Source organism: Pectinophora gossypiella, chromosome 2 (assembly GCF_024362695.1).
Source record: "Pectinophora gossypiella chromosome 2, ilPecGoss1.1, whole genome shotgun sequence".
NCBI lineage: Eukaryota > Metazoa > Arthropoda > Insecta > Lepidoptera > Gelechiidae > Pectinophora > Pectinophora gossypiella.
The window spans coordinates 8,322,898-8,343,843 of record NC_065405.1 but is presented as its reverse complement, the minus strand read 5'-3'; the positions used below and the strand labels follow the sequence as shown (position 1 = coordinate 8,343,843).

Here is a 20,946-nt window from a genome sequence, read left to right as displayed (position 1 = left end):
ATTTGTGAGTACTGCCGCTAACAAAATATGAGTCTTGATCAAGGGCAGTTATATTCCTACGCATGTTCCATCGCTATACGGAAGATCTTGTTAAACTCATAACAGATAAACCGCTCGTTAGGGTCTTTGTGTGGTCGTTCTTAATGCGTCAGAGACTTTCTTCCGCTGTCCTAAAATATTCTTCCCTGTGCACGTTATGTGCTAGTGAATTTATTGCTTCATTGTTGTGCTTCATTATGTAACGTATTACTGTGTGGGACAATCGAGTGACATTTACGGCCGGGGAGCGAATCGCGCGCAGCCTCCGACTTCGCCCCAAATTGACTTCTGGCCTTCGCTCCGCTGAAGTGGGCCACCCGGTCCACGCATGCGCCGCGCATGATGTTTATAACGTTTTGCGTTTCAGTAGCAAACACAGATAATGTTACTATACATTTGCGATACGCGCTAAACTATAACGGATAGGTAAAAACTAAGATGAAGCGTGGGTGCTCAGTTCATCTTGCGATGGAGTATGTACCTACCTCTGACTTCCCCAATTGGGCATATCGTCGTGAGCTTATGTTATATGAATACAATCATAGAAATATGTATAGGTACCAATATACATCACCTTAGAATTCTTGTCGAAGATTTGAGCACGATGAGAGCTCGCTACCAGCATGTTATGAAAACGACGTCGACCGGTTTCGAAAATATATCAATTGAAAGCACTGGCCGCGCATGTTTAATGTTATTGTGCAGCCCGATGTCTCTTGCAACACCGACGCAGCCGACAGATAGCTGTCTGCGCCGCCCCGACGCCACCCGCCGAGACAGACCGCTCCACACATCAACAGGACACCAGATTATACGGGTACCAACATAGGACGTCTACCTCGAAAAAGGAGAAAGTGCGTGTACATTTACGACTTCGCAAATGCCTTTTCCATACAAGTTAACGAGTCACACGAGTTTTTAAATGTATTAGGTAATTTACATAACATCTTGTGTTACTGGAATTGAATACTATTACATAACTACGCGGAAAAATCAAGAAATCTGATGGGATTTTGTAATGTAATTAATGCAATTTGAATACCCGAATCGTTTGACCTACAAAGTTCATTGACAACACTGTGTTAATTCAGTGGATCTTGTCAATGAACTTACGTGCCGAAAACATGACTTACTTTCCGTGCCAATTCGTTGTTGATGTTTGAAAAGACAGAAGTAAACATAGAGTTCATAGTCAAATGTCGTGGTAGTCGTCGAGCTTTTTTAAAAACTAAACTTAACCTATACGTCTGATCGACGGAGCTCTACAATAGAATCTGAACTTATTACTAACTTAATTAAAAAGGTAGCCTCGTATTGCGTAGGCGCACTATGGAATATGGTAGAACAAACGCGTATCAAAATTCATTTTTTCACTAATTGAAATAGGTCCTTCTATCAATGTAATATAATAGTTCGAAAGTCGAAGATTCATATTCTGTAGCGCAATTCATATTATATTTGGTGAAAGTAGTTGTTTTCATGTGGTAAAGTTAAGGTTCATGAAATTGGGAAATATCAAGTTCCTCATTGACGATTTTCAAAGTCAGATAGTTTTAAAACTTAAAATGAAAGGTATATGGTATTATATATTTTTGAAAAGCTTATCTATCGGAAAATTTAAACAAATTAAATTGATTGTTTTTAATACGAATATATACGTAAAAAAAATTAAAGAAGAAATGGAGGAAAAAAAAGGTTTTCTTCAACTTCGTCGAAGCTTTTAACATTTACCGGCGTTTACCGGTGCTTTGAATTTAATGTTAATTGATAGTTTAGTTACTTATCAACAACATATATAAAAATTAGCTGCGATTTTTTGCGAACTTTGGAGATATGAGATAAAATCGAATCCTAGTCAGGGAACGGAAATTGCTATCAATTGCGGTTTCGTGGTTGACTTGATTTAACAATACTTTGTGGTATAGTTTATCAATTGATTATTTTATATTGTTAAGTTTTTATCATTTTGGTGTCATTTTCCGTGAGAAAATAGATATCTGAATTAATTCACACATTCTGAAACAATATATAAAGGGAGGTAACAAAATATGTTTCCATTACAATTTCAGTGGTATTTTCGTATAGTACGGCTATTTTACTCTTCAAATGTCTACTTTTAACTGTAGTAAACGTGAATTAATAGAATCTTATATAGAAGGCGGTAAAACGACTGCGGCACTTTCGACATATTTGGAGGAAAAACAAGTATCAGAAGACAATATATGTTTTATAATTGGTAAAATCCAACAGACTATCATCCCTGCGTTTAATAGACGCTGAAAAGAAGCAGCACGCAATAAGAATATATTTTTAAAAAATAACACAAATTGGCTGGATTCTGAATATTCCGTGACTATACCTACATCAGAAAACGTGTCAACAGACTCAACACCGTCTACTTCTTCTGGTAAACGAGGAAGACCGTGTGTGACATATGGAGATTCTTCAGAATCAAGCAAAAAAAGAAGAAATATTTTGATGAACGAATATGGTTTGGAGCACATTCTGGGCGGATATCTTCAAGGATTGCGTTCTATGGGAGAAGGAACGGAAGCAAAACTAGTTGAAGAATTAAGGTTGGCTGATGCTGAAAAAAAGCTTTTCGTTTTGAATCACTTTGATAACGCAAAAATAATCAAAACGCTTACAGATGAAGAAGCAATGAACCTAACAAGAAACCCTATTACATAGCTAGTTAAATTAATAATATTAAGAAAATTTTGATTCATTTCTATGTTTAGCATAATGTATAGCTATAGGTACTGTACCATTTTTTATTTTATTTTATCATTAATATGATAAGTTATGTTAATTGAGTAATTAAATATAAATTTTTTTTAGTATTAAATATAAATTTCAATAAATATATAGCATTTTAAACGATTGTGAGTTTTCTTTATTTAATAAAAAAAATTACGCGTAATTTCAATTCACCAAACATTACTTATATGAATTTTTATATATTCCTTTATATTAGTGCAAAATTACATCGCTCTATCTTTAAAATTGACGGAGTTACAGATTTTTGATCCGAAACACGCCCAAATATTCCACAGTGAGGCGGTTCGTTCCCAGAACATCAACCGTTACTGAGTTGCACATCCTGTTTTTGTTATTGTTACAAATTCTTTAGGTATGACAAAGTGCTGACAACAGTCTACGCATTAAGAGGAGACAACAATGTTAGGTCCTCTACCTTGTATGGGGCACATAACTCCTCCCCCGTTAAGATCGAAGCCATCGGAGGGTTGATTACCCGACTGAGGGCTGCGATACCGTAAGTATATAATTTTATAGAGTATATAAATGAAAAGGATTATAACTATGGTTATATAAATGATTACAGTTCCTACACTTATACTATGTGTGTTTATACCACTTTCACTAATGTTCCCAGTTTCATCATATTTACTGGCAAAATGTTCCAACTTTGATAACTCTGTTTCGTCCAAGTTATAAGTTTTTCTTTCAGGTAAAGGGGCAGGAACTGGTATCTCTGGAAATTCGACGATTGGCAGCTTGCTGAAATGCACTGGATCGCCTAAGGTTTCAAATGGCTGCAGGACTATGTTGTTAATCTTAGCTCTGCATTCATCATCCAGGATAAGTATATATGTACCAACATAATCTTTCTATTGTTTCTTCTGAATTACACATTTTTGTTAACAAGATTGTAGTTTTACTGTAGAGAATCCATTGATTATCCTCAATTGGTTCTATTTTTGGTTTTCCCGTTTTTGCTACAACAGGAATACAGGAGCTGATGTTGGTGGAGAGCTTCATCAAGGCGTCGATGCAAGAGTCCTTGATTGTGGACTGCAGTACATCCTTGTTGCACAGGAACATTTCTTTGTCGATCTCCTTGCAGGGTGTAGAGAGCGACACAGTTTTCAACCCTTTCGCTAATAGGTAGGGATTTTTAGGAATTATAAAAACAGTTTGATTAAAGGAATTGGTAACAGGTAAGGGAATTACTTTGTAGTACGTATACATATCTCGGTCGACAAGTGGCACTTCCAATACGAATGTTATCTGATTTTGCTTTGAATAAGCCTTAATTTCTATACATTGTTCTAATTTAGATAAATTTTCTAAGTTAACTTCATACATTAATTTATTTGATTTCGAAACTTTAATTAGTATTTCCAACAATTCCTCAGTCTCTATCAATGATTGATGTAGAGTTCTTAATTTACTGAATGCAATAGCATTTTCAACCTCATCTATTGTGATATAGAGCATCTGAAAATTGTGTAGAAACAAGTTATAAGCATTAATTAATTTCGTATCGGTGAAAGCCTTTTTTGTGTCATTAAATTGTTTACGGATTTCCCAGAGGATCTTATCTATTTGAATTACAGCATTATTTGCAGAAATTGAAACGTTTACAAGTGATTTTACTGTTTCGGCAATTAGGGTGACCCTTTTGTTTAACACACCCTGGTTATTTTGGATATCACTAATCCATTTATCATATTTTACGGCGTCATCATTATCCAGATTACCTGTTAGCATTTTAACTAATGATCCTAGAGGGTTTATGATTCCTCGTTTAATACGTTTAATTGGAACGATTTGTTTAAATTTTTCAATGGTGCAATTCATTATGTGATCGGTTTGAGTTTTTATATTAGATACTTCATGACTTAAGTTTTGATTAGAGAAGTGTAGAGCAACATGTCGATTCAAATTGGCATAACGATTTATATTAAATTCCAAATCTTGATGTATTAAATTTAGATTTAAAACCTTTAAGATGGTCCATTTGTTGTGGCTGATGGCCGCTTGTCCTTGCTTGATAGGGAGTATACCAGGATTCTTTTTAATCTTCTGGAGTTGCAGGCCCTGGATCACGATGGCTTGGGCCAGCAGTAGGGCTACGAACCTGTGGAGGACGTCTAATATCTTTAACTGGAACTGTAGTATCACGACCTTGGGTACTAATGGATACTACATTTCTACTAATTTCACCTGTAATTTTTGCTTTTTGGTATCTATTTTTATCTTTACTTCTTCTGGTATTGGTTCCTTTTATGAAGATTTCATCTCCTTCTTCTAAGGGGAACTCTTTTTCGCCTCCATGTTTAATTTGAATTTTCTTTTTGCCATGAATGATTTTATCGGTTAAGAATTTATAAAGGTATTTAGTTCTTTTGACATGATCTCTAACTAATTTTTGTGTGTATTCTTTACAGAAATCTACATTGAATGTACTGGATGCGGAAGTATGTCCGAATACTACCTCAAATGGTGTTAGACCAGTAGTTGAATGTATACTTTGATTATATGACATCACGGCGTATGTCATAACAGATGCGGCGTCCGTTATCTTATGTTCATACTTAGCGATTCGATATATCTCTAAGATTGTAGAGTGGAATCGCTCTATAAGACCCATAGAGTTAGGATTGTGTGGGGTTCCTATATGAAGTTCAATTTTGTAAAACTGTAACGTTTCCTTGAGAAGGATATTATTAAATTCTGTACCTGGATCTGAACTGATTTTATTTGGAACACCATAAACGGAGAAATATTTAATTAGGGCTCGTGCTACTTCTGGAGTGGATTTACTTGAGATTTCAAGAGCTTGTCCTAATTTACTAAATGCATCGATAATTGTTAAAAAGGTTTTTCCTTCAATTGTGAAAATGTCAATGAACAATTCCTCGAAAGGTTTGTTTTGAGTCTGCGTTAATTGGAGTTCAGGTTTAAAAGGTTTTCTGTCATACTTTGTTTTTTTACAGATTTCGCAGGCGTTGATTATACTAGAGACAGTTACTTCCATGTTTGGCCAATAGTAATTACGTTTTAATTTCATTATGGTTTCTCTAATTCCTCTATGACAGGTTTTTCCATTATGATATCTTATCACAATTTCGCGTTGTTCATTTTCATTCTCTACGTAAACCACTCTTTTTGTACATTCATAGAATTTTACTGTTCCTTTCCGAAATAGTTGTATAACTGCTTTAATGAATTGTGCTCGAAGGGCGTTATTTTCAAAATAGATGTAATATTTCTTTTTCGGGTTAATATATTCTAATAAGAATTTTTTAATTAAGCCAAAATTGTCCGTGGGCAAATGTACTTCCAAAACGTTTTGTTTGTCACGGGAAAGATCTTTGACACAAGTTTGTTGTCTGTTCCAGGTATATATTAATAATTGATTTGGTTTCGTATCTATAGCTTCTTGTAAAATGGGTATACCTTCAGTATCAATATCTCGGGCGGAATGAGCTGTTTCTAAGCTAGAGTTAGCTGTTGCAGTGCTTTCAGATGGAGATATTATTGGAAACTCCGATTCAAGCTCATATCTTCCGATTGAAGGAATACTTGCGGTTTCCTCTGAGTCAGATATCACTATAGGCGTGTCTTCATTATTTCGCTGTCTTTGTTCCCTTTTGTCCAGGTTCACTTTCATAGAGATATCATCATCTAGAGCATTTAATTTTATACGCGATAGAGCATCTGCGTTACTGTTTTGTTTTCCCTTTTTATATATTATGTCAAAATTATATGCCGCTAAACATAATTTCCAACGTGTTAGTTTACTGTTAGGTTCCTTTATTGAGTTTAACCAGGCTAAAGGACGATGGTCGGTATAAATGGTAAACTTTTTACCATATAAGTATGGACGAAAGTGTTTAACTGCCCATACTATTCCCAAAAGCTCTTTTTCTATTGTACTGTAGCGTGTTTCGGCTGCGTTAAGTGTACGGCTGGCATACGCTACTGGCTTTTCGTTTCCAATTGGACCTTGTGATAGGACGGCTCCGAGTGCAACATTCGAGGCGTCCGTTGTTAATATAAACGGTTTTGAAAAGTCGGGAAATTGTAAAAGAGGTGCGTTAATTAGTAATTCTTTACATTTTTCGAAAGCGGTTATATATTCATTGTTTAAGACAATCTTTTTCCCTTTTTTTAAACATTTTGTCATTGGTTGAGTTATTTTGGAGAAGTCTTTAATAAATTTTCTGTAGTAACCTACAAGTCCAAGAAAGCTTTTGATTTCGGTTGCTGTTTTAGGGATAGGAAAATTCATTACGGCTTGAATTTTGTCATCATTTGGTTTTAATCCATTTTTCGTAATTTGATGTCCTAAATATAGCACTTCTTTCTTTAAAAATTCGCATTTGTCTAAGGTTGCTTTTAAATTTGTTTCTCTCAGTCTGTCGAAAACTTTTCGTAAACTATTGATATGTTCTTGCAAACTACTTGAGTATACTATGATGTCATCTAAATACACTAGACAATGGATTCCTTGAAGTCCTTGTAATACATTGTCCATGGTTCTTTGAAAGGTTGCAGGGGCTGTTTTCAGGCCAAAGGGCATTCGTTGAAATTCATAATGTCCAGACGATGTGGTAAAGGCTGTTTTTTGTTGATCCGATTTATCAACTTCAATCTGATGATAACCACTTGCTAAATCTATGGTGCTAAAATATGTGGCTCTTCCTAATTTGTCGAAAAGGTCGGTGATATTTGGTAATGGATACTTGTCATCGGTGGTAATCTCATTGAGTCTTCTATAATCGATTACCATGCGGAATTTTTGTTCTCCCGAAGCATCCATTTTTTTAGGTACCAGATGTACGGGTGCACTCCAAGGCGAGTGTGATTTTCGAATTATATCATCTTTTATCAATTTGGTTACTTGGTTTTCTATTTCATGATTTTCTGTTTGTGAGTGACGATATGGTTTTATATAAATTGGATTTTCATTTTGGGTTCTAATTTTATGTTTTACTTGATTTGTGAATGATAAAGGTAAGTGCTCGGAATAAAAGATGTCACGGTATTGGTAACATAGTTTAGAGATAGCGTCACGTTCCTCTTTATTTGTGTGATCTAATCGAAGTTTGTTAAGATTGTCAATTAACACTTGGTCAATTGTTTGGTGACTGATGTCCGACAATTTGTTGATGTTACATTCATTAATTGGAATTGATTCGGTTTGTAATGGTAATGTAAATGTTATCGCTACTTTGTCAGTAGAAGCGTTTTGGATTACTGTGTAGGCGAAGTGATTATTACACTTAACCATAGCGCTGGGCATTCTCACACCTGAGCCAAAGTCTATAAAGTTTACAATCGCTTCACCGTTTCTAGTATCAGTAGGTATCTTCACTCTTGTTTCCGATCTTGGTTCTAATATAATATCAAACGGTGGAATGTAGATTATAGGAATTTTAGTGGTATCTGTAATTAGGAATTGGTTTTCCATGTCAATTTTTGCATTTAATAGTTTTAATAAATCTACTCCGATAAGTCCGTCATATCGTTTGTCCACTTCATAAACATAAAATTTGTGATTATATTTGTTTTTAAAAGTTTTTAAGGATGGGATACAAATTACTGCATCGTGTTTGCTACGACCGTGTGTGCTGACTACTTCAAAAGGTTCGTAATACACATAATTTGAAAAATATTTATTTACTATTTTGGGACTAATAAAAGATCTTGTACTTCCTGTATCTATTAGGAATCGCGAATTTATCTCTGGGACAGTTATATGAGGTAACTTATGAGCGTTATCACAGTTCAACTCTATTAACTCTTCGTTTTCTGGATCGAGGCAGGTTGACAAAAATTTTCTTCCGAATCAAAATTGTTATCACATGAAAATTCTTCATTATATTCGTAGTCCAAAGGGATGGTTTCATCTACGTAATTTGTGTAGTTTTCTTGCTCTTCATTTTCACAGTAGAGCTCTTCGCTATCTTGCGGGACGTTAAGCATGTTTTGCCTAAGAGGTGGCGCTGTGCGCATCGATACATCAGTGGATTGATTTGCGATTGGTTTCATTTGTTGGTTTGGTACGCCAAATCGAAACTGGTTTTGGTTGGGCATCATTGGTTGATGACGGTATCCTTGTGGGATTCCGAATTTAAAATTTTGCTGGTTTGGTGTGCCATATCTAAACCCTTGTTGGTTGGGTATACCAAATCTAAAACCTTGTTGATGATTTTGTTTAGGAATTTTAAATCCTGTACTTTGTGCAATTGGGGCATTGAATTTTCGTTGCATTTGGTTATTTTGGGGTATTCCAAATTTAAAGTTTTGCGTGGGAATATTTTGAACATTTTGAATTGGGCGGAAATTTTGATTATTTTGGTTATTAAGTGATGGTTTAATTTTATTATTTTTTGCATTGTATTGTCTCATGAAATTTTCTTCTTCCATGACAATACTCAAGGCGTTTTCCAAAATTGTGCAATTTTTAAGCCTAACGATACGTATAAGTTCTTCAGGCAAATTATATAAAAAGACATTTAATGACAAGTTATTATATATGATGTATTTGGCTGCTTTAATGCCTTCGTCGGTTAATAAATTTACTTTGGCAATAAGTGCACTACGCACGGATTGTATTCTATTGCAAAATTCTGAAAAAGATTCTCCATTTTTAATTTTTAGTTGCTCCAGTTCGATTGCTATGCATTCTTCTGAACGCGGGTCTCCGAAATGTTGGATAAGTAATTCTTTTAATTCTGTCCATGTATTAATATCGTCGCGTTCGCTTAGAAGTGACGCGGCTTTTCCAGACAGCTTGCTAGATATTGAATGAAAATTGTATAGATCCTGAGGCAAATTGTTAGGCCTATTGAAACTTCTTAATACATATTCGCATTTTTTTATAAAAATGTTTAATAAACTTCCCTCTCCTTCAAATCGTGGGATGAGGCAAAGCATTTCCTTGGGTATCAATTGGATTTGTTCCATTTTTAATTTTTTTTTTTTTTTTTTTTTTTTACACAAAACACACAATATAAAAATAATACACAATAAAACACAATGTAAAATACACAGGATAATATAAAAATGATTTTCAATAATTATAAAATGTCGATTTCAATAATCAGGCAATAATTGATTGCGATAATCAGGTAAGATTCGGCGATTTTGACCGAAAATAATTGATTGCGATAATCAGAACTTAAAATTAAATGATTGCAATAATCAGATAAGATTCGGCGATTTTGACCGAAAATATGTTGATTGCGATAATCAGAACTTAAAATTAATTGATTGCAATAATCAGATAAGATTCGGCGATTTTGACCGAAAATATGTTACAGCCACAAGGAATAGAAGGGACAACACAGGAAAGCGAAAAGGTTTACTCACCGTCCGGCTGCACCCATTCCTCCTCTTTAAAGCTGCGGCGGCGCTGCGACGACTAACATGCGAGCGTTGACAAATTTATAGGTTCGCTGGATCCCGTCGGCCTGTACACGTTGAACTGAGTTTGGAATTCTTTGTGTCAAGCCTATTGACAGAATCCAACCCGACTGCGCCAGTCAAATGTCGTGGTAGTCGTCGAGCTTTTTTAAAAACTAAACTTAACCTATACGTCTGATCGACGGAGCTCTACAATAGAATCTGAACTTATTACTAACTTAATTAAAAAGGTAGCCTCGTATTGCGTAGGCGGTTCGTTCCCAGAACATCAACCGTTACTGAGTTGCACATCCTGTTTTTGTTATTGTTACAAATTCTTTAGGTATGACAAAGTGCTGACAACAGTCTACGCATTAAGAGGAGACAACAATGTTAGGTCCTCTACCTTGTATGGGGCACATAACTTCATAGTGTCTGTTTATGGTTTTCCTTTCGGGCACCGCATCACCTGCGCGCGCGCATAGCCCGTGTAAAAATCGAATTACCGTTAGACATGTGTCATCGCGTCCTCGTTACGGCTGCCAGCGCCCCGGGGCCGCCAAACCTGTTCTTATGTTCATACCCTTATTAAGCCGAAGTAAAACTTAACCAAATTCGCAATACTGACTGTCTTACAACATTCAATTCTTATGACAGTGTTAATAATTTTGGCAAGCAGTGCATTTAATTAACATTATTATTGAGTTTTAAATACCGCATGTTCACCTCACCTGTTTTGACCGAGAAACCTATTTAATGGGGGATTTTATTTATTCGTATGAGATGGTAACATTCGTAATGATGGTGGTTATCGGTGATGGGTGGGTGGTGTTATCCGGGCAGATGTAACTCTCATCTGTCTCTCCAGGGGTCGGACACGAAGCAGATGTTCGTGGAGATCGTGCCAACTACACAGCATCCACACTCCCATAGCTATTGTCGGCTAGCGCTGAACACTATTTGTAATTTACATGTAGGTATATGCTCATCTCCCAGTTTAGTTTCATACGTCAGCCATCACGCTTATTCGGGGCAGGAGGTGGCAGATCGTATGCATATTTTAGTATTGGGTAGCTATTTCATATTCTATTTGCAATATGTGTATTTTCTGCGTCTTAGGTATACCTAGATATCTTATATGGGGCATAGATAGTCATTAATTTTCGACCTACTCCGTAGATAAAAGTAATATACCTATGTACCTACATAGGTATAGCATGCGTAGATACCTACCAGACTAGCTGGTTATACAGTTATCGCATTTCCTCAGCAATAATCGCAAAATAAATCTCCATACAATACGACAATACTTTCATGTGCCTCATTTATTCACATACCTACCTACTTCATTTATTCAGGTATCTTATGATTGCGTCAATGACGTTTTATATGACTTTTTATCGAATACTTTCTAGAACTCGATGGAAATCAGCGCTGTGAGATACTGTAGTCTCAGATAAAAGGAAATCCAATAAACGGGGAAACATTCGTAATTGACTTGTCCAAGGCGACGTTCCAATTAAAGGTGATAATAATTAACTCGGCTTCCGCAAGCTATTGGAACTGCAGCCGCTGACGTTACTCACTGACACTTCTAAGAAACTCGTATTCAACTATTCATTTTCTTGTAAGTGCATAAAAATCCGAGCCGTGAGTCAATACGGCGGTAATGACGTTAGATCGGTAATGGAGTAGCAAGGTAAATAGCCACGATCAATACGCTACCGATTAACGTATGAATAAACCATGTATGTACCTACAAAACGATCAACAGCACTTCTCTAGTCATGCTTACTAGTTGCAAGGACGCTGAGTTACAACGTGATTCCGACTAAACTGACTCATGTGTTATCTAATCTAGGCGTTTCCTCTTTAGCTGTTTTAGTCCTGCTATCGAGCACCGAACTGATCAATTCAAATGTAAACGGAACTGTCGTACTGACTCATTGCAACATTCCTCCGCAAAATATAAAAAAAACATTTCGTTATAAGTTGGTACTTATTATTATTTAACATATTGGAAATATCCAGCACCGTTGGCTATTATTGTCGGTGTACGTAGGTATCGGCCGTCAAAGGTACAAAGCTCATATAAAATGTGTGACATGTGGATACATGTACGAGATTTGTATGTAGTTGTGTAATAATGTATTGTGTGGTGTGATGTACGGTGTGTGTGAAGCGCTTATCGGCTGGCAGGAAGTGGCTTGGTTTATTATTCGTGTCGCGCATCATACGGCTGCGTGCGCGGCGCGCGGTGCGGCCGGCCTGCGCCCGCGCCCTCCGCCGCCGCACCAGGATAATTGCTACGCCTCTCCAGATACGACACTAACGGGACACGCCGATATAATCTCTAATTAACGAAGAAACTCATACATGTCAACGGTCCCCATAAATATTCCAAAGCTAACAAGCTGGTTCTTTCCAGCCAGGTTTCCTATTTATTGCTATCTCGCCAGTAAATAATCAGACAAGTTCCATTTACAGAACGTAGTTCGTAAATCCCAGGGGAATAGTAAATAAAAACAAACAATAAAGTATAAGAGGTAACGGAACCCAGCACGGTTTGTGGGTAAAGTGAAATGAAATGATTGTCTATCTGGTTTATTGTTTTATTGGCGAGCGGCGCGCGAGCGCAGCGGTGCGGTGGCGCGCGAACCGGCCTCCTGGGGGAACTGGTTTGACTGCAGGGTGCAACTGCAGGTCAACAACTCACCTTACTGATCCAAACACGTAGGCTGATCTGCGAAAATCCAGCGCCCACGCACGTTACTTTCTGATTAGTATCAAGAAAGGCGCGCTCGCTACCTCAACTTTATTACAATGCGCGCGGCTCGTATTACTTACTTAATAAGAGCAAAAGTAAATATTCATTGCAAAGTCGTATAATCAATCACTATGATAATAAAAGTAGGCAGCTACAATGATTCATTATACAAGATAACTACTATAATTTATTAAGTATACTTATCTACAGGTAGAATCCTTAGAAAGCGACAATTTTAGGAACAGAGAAGACAACCGTACGTAGGAGTCAAAATTTGTAGCCATTTACAAAAACAAGTTGCAAGACATAACAGCATTTTATGGAATTGAAATAAAGTTCGGCTTACGAAGTAAATACATTTAAGTAGTTATTCCGGCTGGTTTTAATTTTCTTCGCGTTTTCTCAGAAGCTGTAATAATGGTACTTCAATAAATAGCCAGTCGGCCGGATAAAAACATCTTTGTAAACGAGACGAAGACCATTTGCATTTGCACTTAGTAGGGATGCGAAGAGCAAAAAACGTAAAAATAAATAAGTGAAGCAGTTAGTTCGCCCGCGTTTGGATGCGCCAGCGCACAACGCAGACATGCAAATTGTCTAGACACGCTGGAGTTGACTGCCTACACGTACCCTGGATTTATGAACAGTTACGGATTATCTAGACGTTCATTGTCTGCTAACCACCATCATAAAACGTAAAAATAAAGCCGACTTCCATCTCCTTGCGTAAGCTGGCGTAAAATTAAAAGAAACAATTTATTAAGCTATCGTCATTTGATCTCGGAGCCGACCGACCGTCTAAAATGTTACGTTTTCTCAGTAGCAGATAAAAATAATGTAAGATGAGTCTAGTTAAAGAGTTAAGATGTCTACAGAGAGAGCCGGATGGGCCAATCAGCGTAATGTGAGTCACACACATGCAGGCGCCGCGCTCGCTCCCGGTCCATACGAGCCTCTATGCCGTGACCATTATGGATGTTACGATCTCCCACTCGCACTCACAAAGGAGAGCTTAATTATGTTAGCGACAGAAATAGGGGATCAAGTTTACGATACTGGTGCAAGCGACCAAAGTCGTATCTTGTCTTGTTGAGGCGAATGTGGTATTATGACGTTGCTCGGCGGTGCTGCGGCGGCTAATCCGACGCGCACAACTGGAAAGGGAAACACTTGACGTTAGACCTTGCTTTGTTTTCATACATAAGTACATATCTTTAAATAGATAGGCACCTAAATAATTAAGTCGCACGTTCTTGCATTGTCAAGCAATGAATGTGAATCGAAAACTCAAAATTTTTCATCAAGTTAATGAATTTCTGATGACAGCAACGATTTTTTTAATCACTTAACCACGTCCCTTAATCAAAAACAAATTAAAAGCAATTAATCTATATTTAACACAGCTTTGAAATCGTTTAAATTGAAATTTTCAGGCCCAGTGCGACAAAAAGTAATTTTAAATAGTTATTGAAGTTAATTGAGTGAAAACCAATTACTGGCTGGTCGTTCTCTATTATTTTTTGCGAGTGGAAGCGATGACAATTGTATTTGAAGAGCTACCACGCATGGACATTGTTTGACTGCTTAGGTTTATATAAATAAACCTTCGGCACACCAAAAGCAGCAACAGTAAACTGTATGAAGTGTGTCACACCAATTCCAAAAGCAGTAACAGCACTGGCATGGCACGGCGCGGCGCACGGTGGGCTGAAAATCAACTTTCATAGACTTAGGGATTTAAATTTTCAAGTGTAGGTTTTTTCGCCGGATATTGCTTCAATTAACTATTACTATACACAAATAGAAGCAATATCCGGCAAGAAAACCTACACTTGAAAATTGAAATCCCGAAGTATATGAAAGCCGATTTTCAGCCCACCGTGCGGCGGCAGTATGAGCGAGGACCTGTGCGGTAACAGCGCTATTCAGCATAAAAAATTGACCAATTTGTTTTCAAAAACAAATACTTACTACAAAAACATAACGTTGTGGGAGAATATTGCACGGTTGTAACACGGACCTGCTTTGAAACTGTCCCGCGCTGCTTCCCACCTGCTCCTGGTTTCGGTCTGCCGAACCCTAACGAGGATGTCCAGGCCAATGAAGGGCTAAACTTTTATTTAGATGAACAATTGCTTTTTCAAATGATTTATAATTGTCCCAGCTACACGTTTTTACATAAATGAAACCGCGGTACCGTGGTTGCGCAAATCGTTCTTGAAATCGCTTTCTCGCTCGCGTCACGTCGAACTGTGATAAGCGGCCTTATCTTACGTAAATCTCCGACTGGGTGCATACCTACTATTATAGTAGCTGCGATCTGCGTCAGCGCATGTAACACAAGTTACATTGTTATAAATCCCATGGTGTAAACTAAATCAATCGATCTGTGATCTCTCTTTACGACAGTAAATTTCTGCAACAGAGCAGAGAAGGCGTAGTGACTATGTTTTATAATTTATTACAAATAACATTTAACAGCATAATTGACCCACTGTTGAGCACAGGCCTCCCCTCAATAACCGGAGAGGGTATGGAGCATACTCCACCACGCTGCTCTACTGTGGGTTGGTGGAGATTTTTCGGCTAATAGCCGGGATTAACAGCTTAATGCACCCTTCGAAACACGGAATCATCTTACTTTTTCGGACAATCAGATGATTCAAGCCTTCAGTGCCCTTACCAAACAAAGGACAGTCTCACACAGTGATTTCGACAATGTTCCCATCGGGAATCGAACCCGGACCGGTTTATAAAAATTATTAACTAATATCTAATACCTACATTATTGTGCTTTTCTAATAATCTTGAGGTTACGAAGGGTTCCTGACGCCTGACGAGTTTTTATTTTTTCTTGACCGCGCGTACATCTACCAGTTCTGAGCAGCTTTGAAAAAACAACAAAAGAGCGTGAATCATCGCTACAGAAATCGTGATACCTCTAAATTACTGGTTTGTAGTGTTCCCAATTCTATAACAAGAGAGTTTATTTAATGGTTTAGTTAATGGTCGTCCGTGGCCGTGACTAGCTCAGCGCCTGTTGACCGCATCATCGCGCCCTCTCAAATTGGTTGTAATTATGATCCAAATTGCTGGTCTTCCGACTATTAGTGCGCCTGTCACGCTATGCCGATCTTAGACAACCCTGTCTATGGCTGTCAGAGTACTGGGATTCTACACTCTTGTCAGTACTATTTGAAATAATGCTCTCGTACACTATTATTATATGCAACTCCACCTAGGTACTTCAACCGCCAATTACTTGTATCGTAAATGAGTAAGTACTGAACCAAGCAACTATAAAAAAAAGCAAATTTGTGTAAAATATTAAAATCATGATTAAAAACTTCCCCATTCACATGTCTTGAATTGAAATTTAAATCATACCAAGCGCATTGTTTTATAAAGTAAAGTGGCAGAGTACCTATCTACCTGTTGTATAAACTTCATTAATAAAAAGGTAAGATTACGGAACAGGTCGGCCGACATCGGGGGCAGAACACGCGAAGGGAGATTTTGATGACGTCAACAACTGCGCCCGCGCCGGAGCACCCGACACAGCTCCCACGTTCACTTTCTACCAAGTTATCAGCAATCTTCAAGCCATACTTGCAACTTGTTATGCCGAATTAAATCTCGAACAAACTGCCACTAAAACACTCTAAATTGACGCTAATACCACTCGTAAACTAAGCAATTAATACAAATGAATTCTTAGAACATCATGACGCCGTCGTCATTAATATTATCTACATCATACAATACTTAAATAAAAAATAAATACGTATTAATGAACTTACGATAACGGTTCCAGCTTTGTTGTAAACAATGGATGGGAAAGGACATCGTTAGTAAAGGATTTTAAATGAACACTTCTGTCTCTATCAAAGAACTTGAATACGGGGAGGTACTGTTAGAAATGATTTTTCATGATTTTCGCGAAATGGTCTTGGAGCGGGGAAGCGATTTCAGCTATCCAAACAACATTTACATACAAATCGAATTATTTTCCGGCAACTATCTATATATAAATAGTATACGCTTAGTCTTTACGGTTAGTCTCAAACATCGGGAACATTGGCGGCTTGCCATCGCAGTTACTGTGACTCAACCGTACTCCTGATTCTCGGGTACGCGGTTGTGAGACGCGAGACGCATATTTCAATACAATTAACAACTTGTAACAGTGTAGGTACGAGCGTTTTTTGTCGGTGCCGTGTGAGAATACGCGATTTCTCCGGGACAGCGCAACGATGATACCTTTCGCTCGATCCGGTGCTAGATAAAAGAGTTAGAAACAGCTGTTCCACTTCCCAATGACCTTTGTTACAAAGTGGCTGCTATAGATACACGGTCGTGCTACGCTTCAAGAGAAAATTAAAAAAAAATCGTCGCTAGACACGTAGCTTGTGTAATATCTTAAACATTTTACTTGCTAGATGAAACAAGACATTTCAAAAAATCACGGCGACATTGAACTTTCTATAGAGTGTAACCCCACGCTAAGAAATTGGCAAAGAACCAAATGCTAGAACTCTACGCGACGAAACAAAGAATAGTACCTATTAATGTACCGAAGTTATTAACAGTGGAGTTGTATAATTTCAAATGTAAGATACAAGTTTATCAAAGAAGAAGTATAACAATGGCCTCACCCCTGCGGCCACGTGCGACCCGCTACATGTTTTATGAATGAGCCAAGCAATTCCTATAACTTCCCTTCCTTCCTTCATTACTTTCTGAACACAACAGGCAAATTATTAAAATTTGTGCCTTGGAATATTGATGAAATTCCATCCATATTTTGTGATCTTTTCTTCGTAGTTTGTTTTATAGGACCAGGGCCACTCAAAGCTCCCACTGTCACAGGTCTTACATACACTTAACGAACTAAGTTGGAACCTTCATCTCGTAGTGTAGACAGTACTAGTTTATAGACAGTCTAGTTGTTTAATAGAGTTCGTAATGTACCAGCAAAAATAGAAGCTCACTACAGAAACAAATAACAACCAATCCATAGGTGCCAGTGAAACAATGCAGATTTCTCAAAACTTGGTAATAGCTGCGGTGAGACTTTACTTACCGAAAACTAGTACAATTTCTTTGTAGGGCAGCATATTACAAGTGGTTGTCGATTGTTAAAATTTCACTTTACTTCAAGTAAGTACCATCTGTTGGTAGTCAGTGATCGACATCGCATGCTACAAATAGTACCGCACGCACGCAAAAACTCTTGTAATAACTAGACACGTACAAACGACTGCTTTCGTGATATGCGATTCGATATGGTTTCACTTCTGATGAGTAGGTACGATTTGTTGTAGTACAACGAGACTTTTACTCGAGTGGCTGTTACGTAACAGATTAATGGTACCTAGGTACGTCTATTCTCACCTTGTCGTCCCAGAACTCAGAACTATAACGAAGGAGGAACATTTATTATTTCCAGAATTAATACCTCTATGTAAAGTGGTAACATAAATAAATGTATACGAGTTCAAAATCGTTTTGTTTTTTAATTTAATCGTCATTTAAGTGATTCGGGCGCGGCCAGTAGCGGAAACCAACGTCAATGTATACGACTACACCCATAAAGTACACCTAAACACAAACGACATTATTCCATCCACTGAGGTCAGGGTTACTGATTAAATGAAGGATATAGAATGTAGACCCCACAGTGACATGGGCATATTATGGAAATTCGAGTAACTTAAACACTATTACACTCACATGTCTTGAAAATAATCATGCGTGGCGCGACTGTATCATTTATAACCGTAGAGCAAAAATGTCTGAGTGAGACAGCATATTCCCCTGAAATTATGGCAGCTATAAACAAAGTAGCTTCTTTATTTATGTTTCTTTATATAAAAAGGGTGTTCAATTCAAAGGATGCAGCATCAAAACGGAAGTTTCCAATATTGAAACCTGTTAAACACGTGGCGAGCGAGGCGCGAGGGCCACTGAGCCCGGCGCGCACAATGCACGTCTCTCATTTTGTTATTGTGACGACCGCTGCGGCTCTGGGCTCGGAAACCCAGCACGTGTTGCTCATCCCACCCGCCAACCAAAACAACATCTACGCTAAAATATCTCTTAAATCTTCACTTGTAAGATACATAACGTCTTTCACAACAAAATGCGACGACAGACATCTTGATAGTGGAATACACGAACTTAAACGTTAGCACGGAAAGTTCTTTTTAGTTTAATAGTTTCTGTACGGAAAAAAATGTGTGTCCATTGTAGAAGAAGACACAATCCCGGGAACTACCAAAAGAGCAAAGTCCTTCGTTGAATAGCTATGAATACGGTATTTAGTTACACACCATGCTTTATTGTAGTCATTCCCTTCAAATTCTCTTTGGCTTTTGATTTTATTATACCCAAGTAATTTTATACAGAATATTCGGGACACTTGACTGATGCGTTTAACCCCGAGACAAAGCGACGTGTAAAATGATAAATAGATAACACAACAAATTTCAAATGTGGCTAGGTCTGTCATAAGACAACTTTTGCTTCTGCCTACTCAAATAAGGATTTCGGGTTTATATGTATCGACAGCGGAGTATGTATTCAATATGACATCTGTATAACTTGTTAACTGTAGAAAACTGAGAAGGACAAATTATCATACCTTACAAGAGATGCGTGTCATCGTTTCCAGAAGGTAATGGCAAGGCACGCAGTTCACCCGCGCCATGTTGGGTGCAAGCAATGCAAGTCAAGGTGGCGGTGGGCGGTTGCGCAAGCCAGCCGGCTGCGTCCGCGCATACAGCCGCACAACAAGCGCAGCGACAATCTGGTATTTGAACTGTGCATACGATTTCAACTTACCGATGCTAAGTCATAGCTTGAACATCGTTTTCATTTGAGTGATATCAATAAAACCCTGATCATTTATGGCGTGATGTCCGACGTAAACAGCGCCTCGTCGTCTGGGTGAATTGAAGTACGCAACTGGTGATCCACGTTAGGAACTCGGCCCACGCTTCGTCGTGATTGCACAACGAAACAATTGGCAAGTCAGTTGCTTGACTTGATGTCATCTGACCCAGAACAATAAAAAAACGATTGCGGCTATATAGACAAATATTTGATGAATCATTTCAAGAATCATTTTAAGTACAGCAACACAAATTGTTAGTATCAAATTAGGAAACCTGGTAAAAACCTTACCTTTTTTAACTGTTCCGTTCCCTAATAATTGAATGTGGATACATTCACATGTGAGTAGTTATTTGATGTAAAGTTAGAGCTATTCAATTTAATAACGTTGCTGTGCCCGCATTGATTGTTTCCATGAGAACTCAAGCCATGAGAACCGAGGAGAGCACCCAACCATTCACGTCGTATGAACTGTGTAAACAACTGAACCATTGCTACAGTACGCACCTTAACGTTCCTGGTATATAAAATGGATACTTGATTATAGAACTACAGTTAACTTATGTTAATAATAAAATTAAATTTAATGTACCTACTTACATAGGTACACGCTACACGCCTAACACATAACTCGTATTTCATAAACAACAATATTTTATGAGTTCTAAATCCTTAATTGAAGAAACTTTTTTATTTATCTATTCTATATTATAAAGAAAATATAGAACGGACATGCAGCGTATGTTATGGTGTATTTATAGCCGCCCCACACGCAGCACGCGAAGGAGATGCGCGGGAGACGGCCGTCGACGCCTCTATGTAATGTATTTTCCTACTGTATCACGCGCCGATAGAAACATAACAAGCGCCCGACTCAGCACCTTGGTCTGATATTTGCTCACTTTATAATTTCAAAATGTGTTGAACAAAACTTACACAACTAAGAAACAACTTATTCATTATTTACCTACTTGTACTTGAATTTGTTAAACTGCTATAAAATCTTTAACCTACTTTAAATTCAGTAAAAATCTTATCAAATGACGTATTCTGAATTTATAGCTTAATTAGTCAGCTAATTTCAA

At 37.6% G+C, this 20,946-nt stretch overlaps 1 protein-coding gene across 1 annotated transcript; it reads right to left on the bottom strand.

The window, feature by feature from the left end:
* Positions 1-3,633: 3,633 nt before the first annotated feature.
* LOC126375429 (uncharacterized) lies at positions 3,634-10,619 on the bottom strand. The gene is made up of 2 exons (XM_050022350.1): positions 10,168-10,619; positions 3,634-4,924 (listed from the first exon to the last, which is right to left on the bottom strand). The coding sequence occupies exons 1-2, from the start codon at positions 10,182-10,184 to the stop codon at positions 3,634-3,636; spliced, it is 1,308 nt and encodes a 435-aa protein (XP_049878307.1). The 5' UTR covers positions 10,185-10,619.
* Between the last annotated feature and the right edge of the window lie 10,327 nt (positions 10,620-20,946).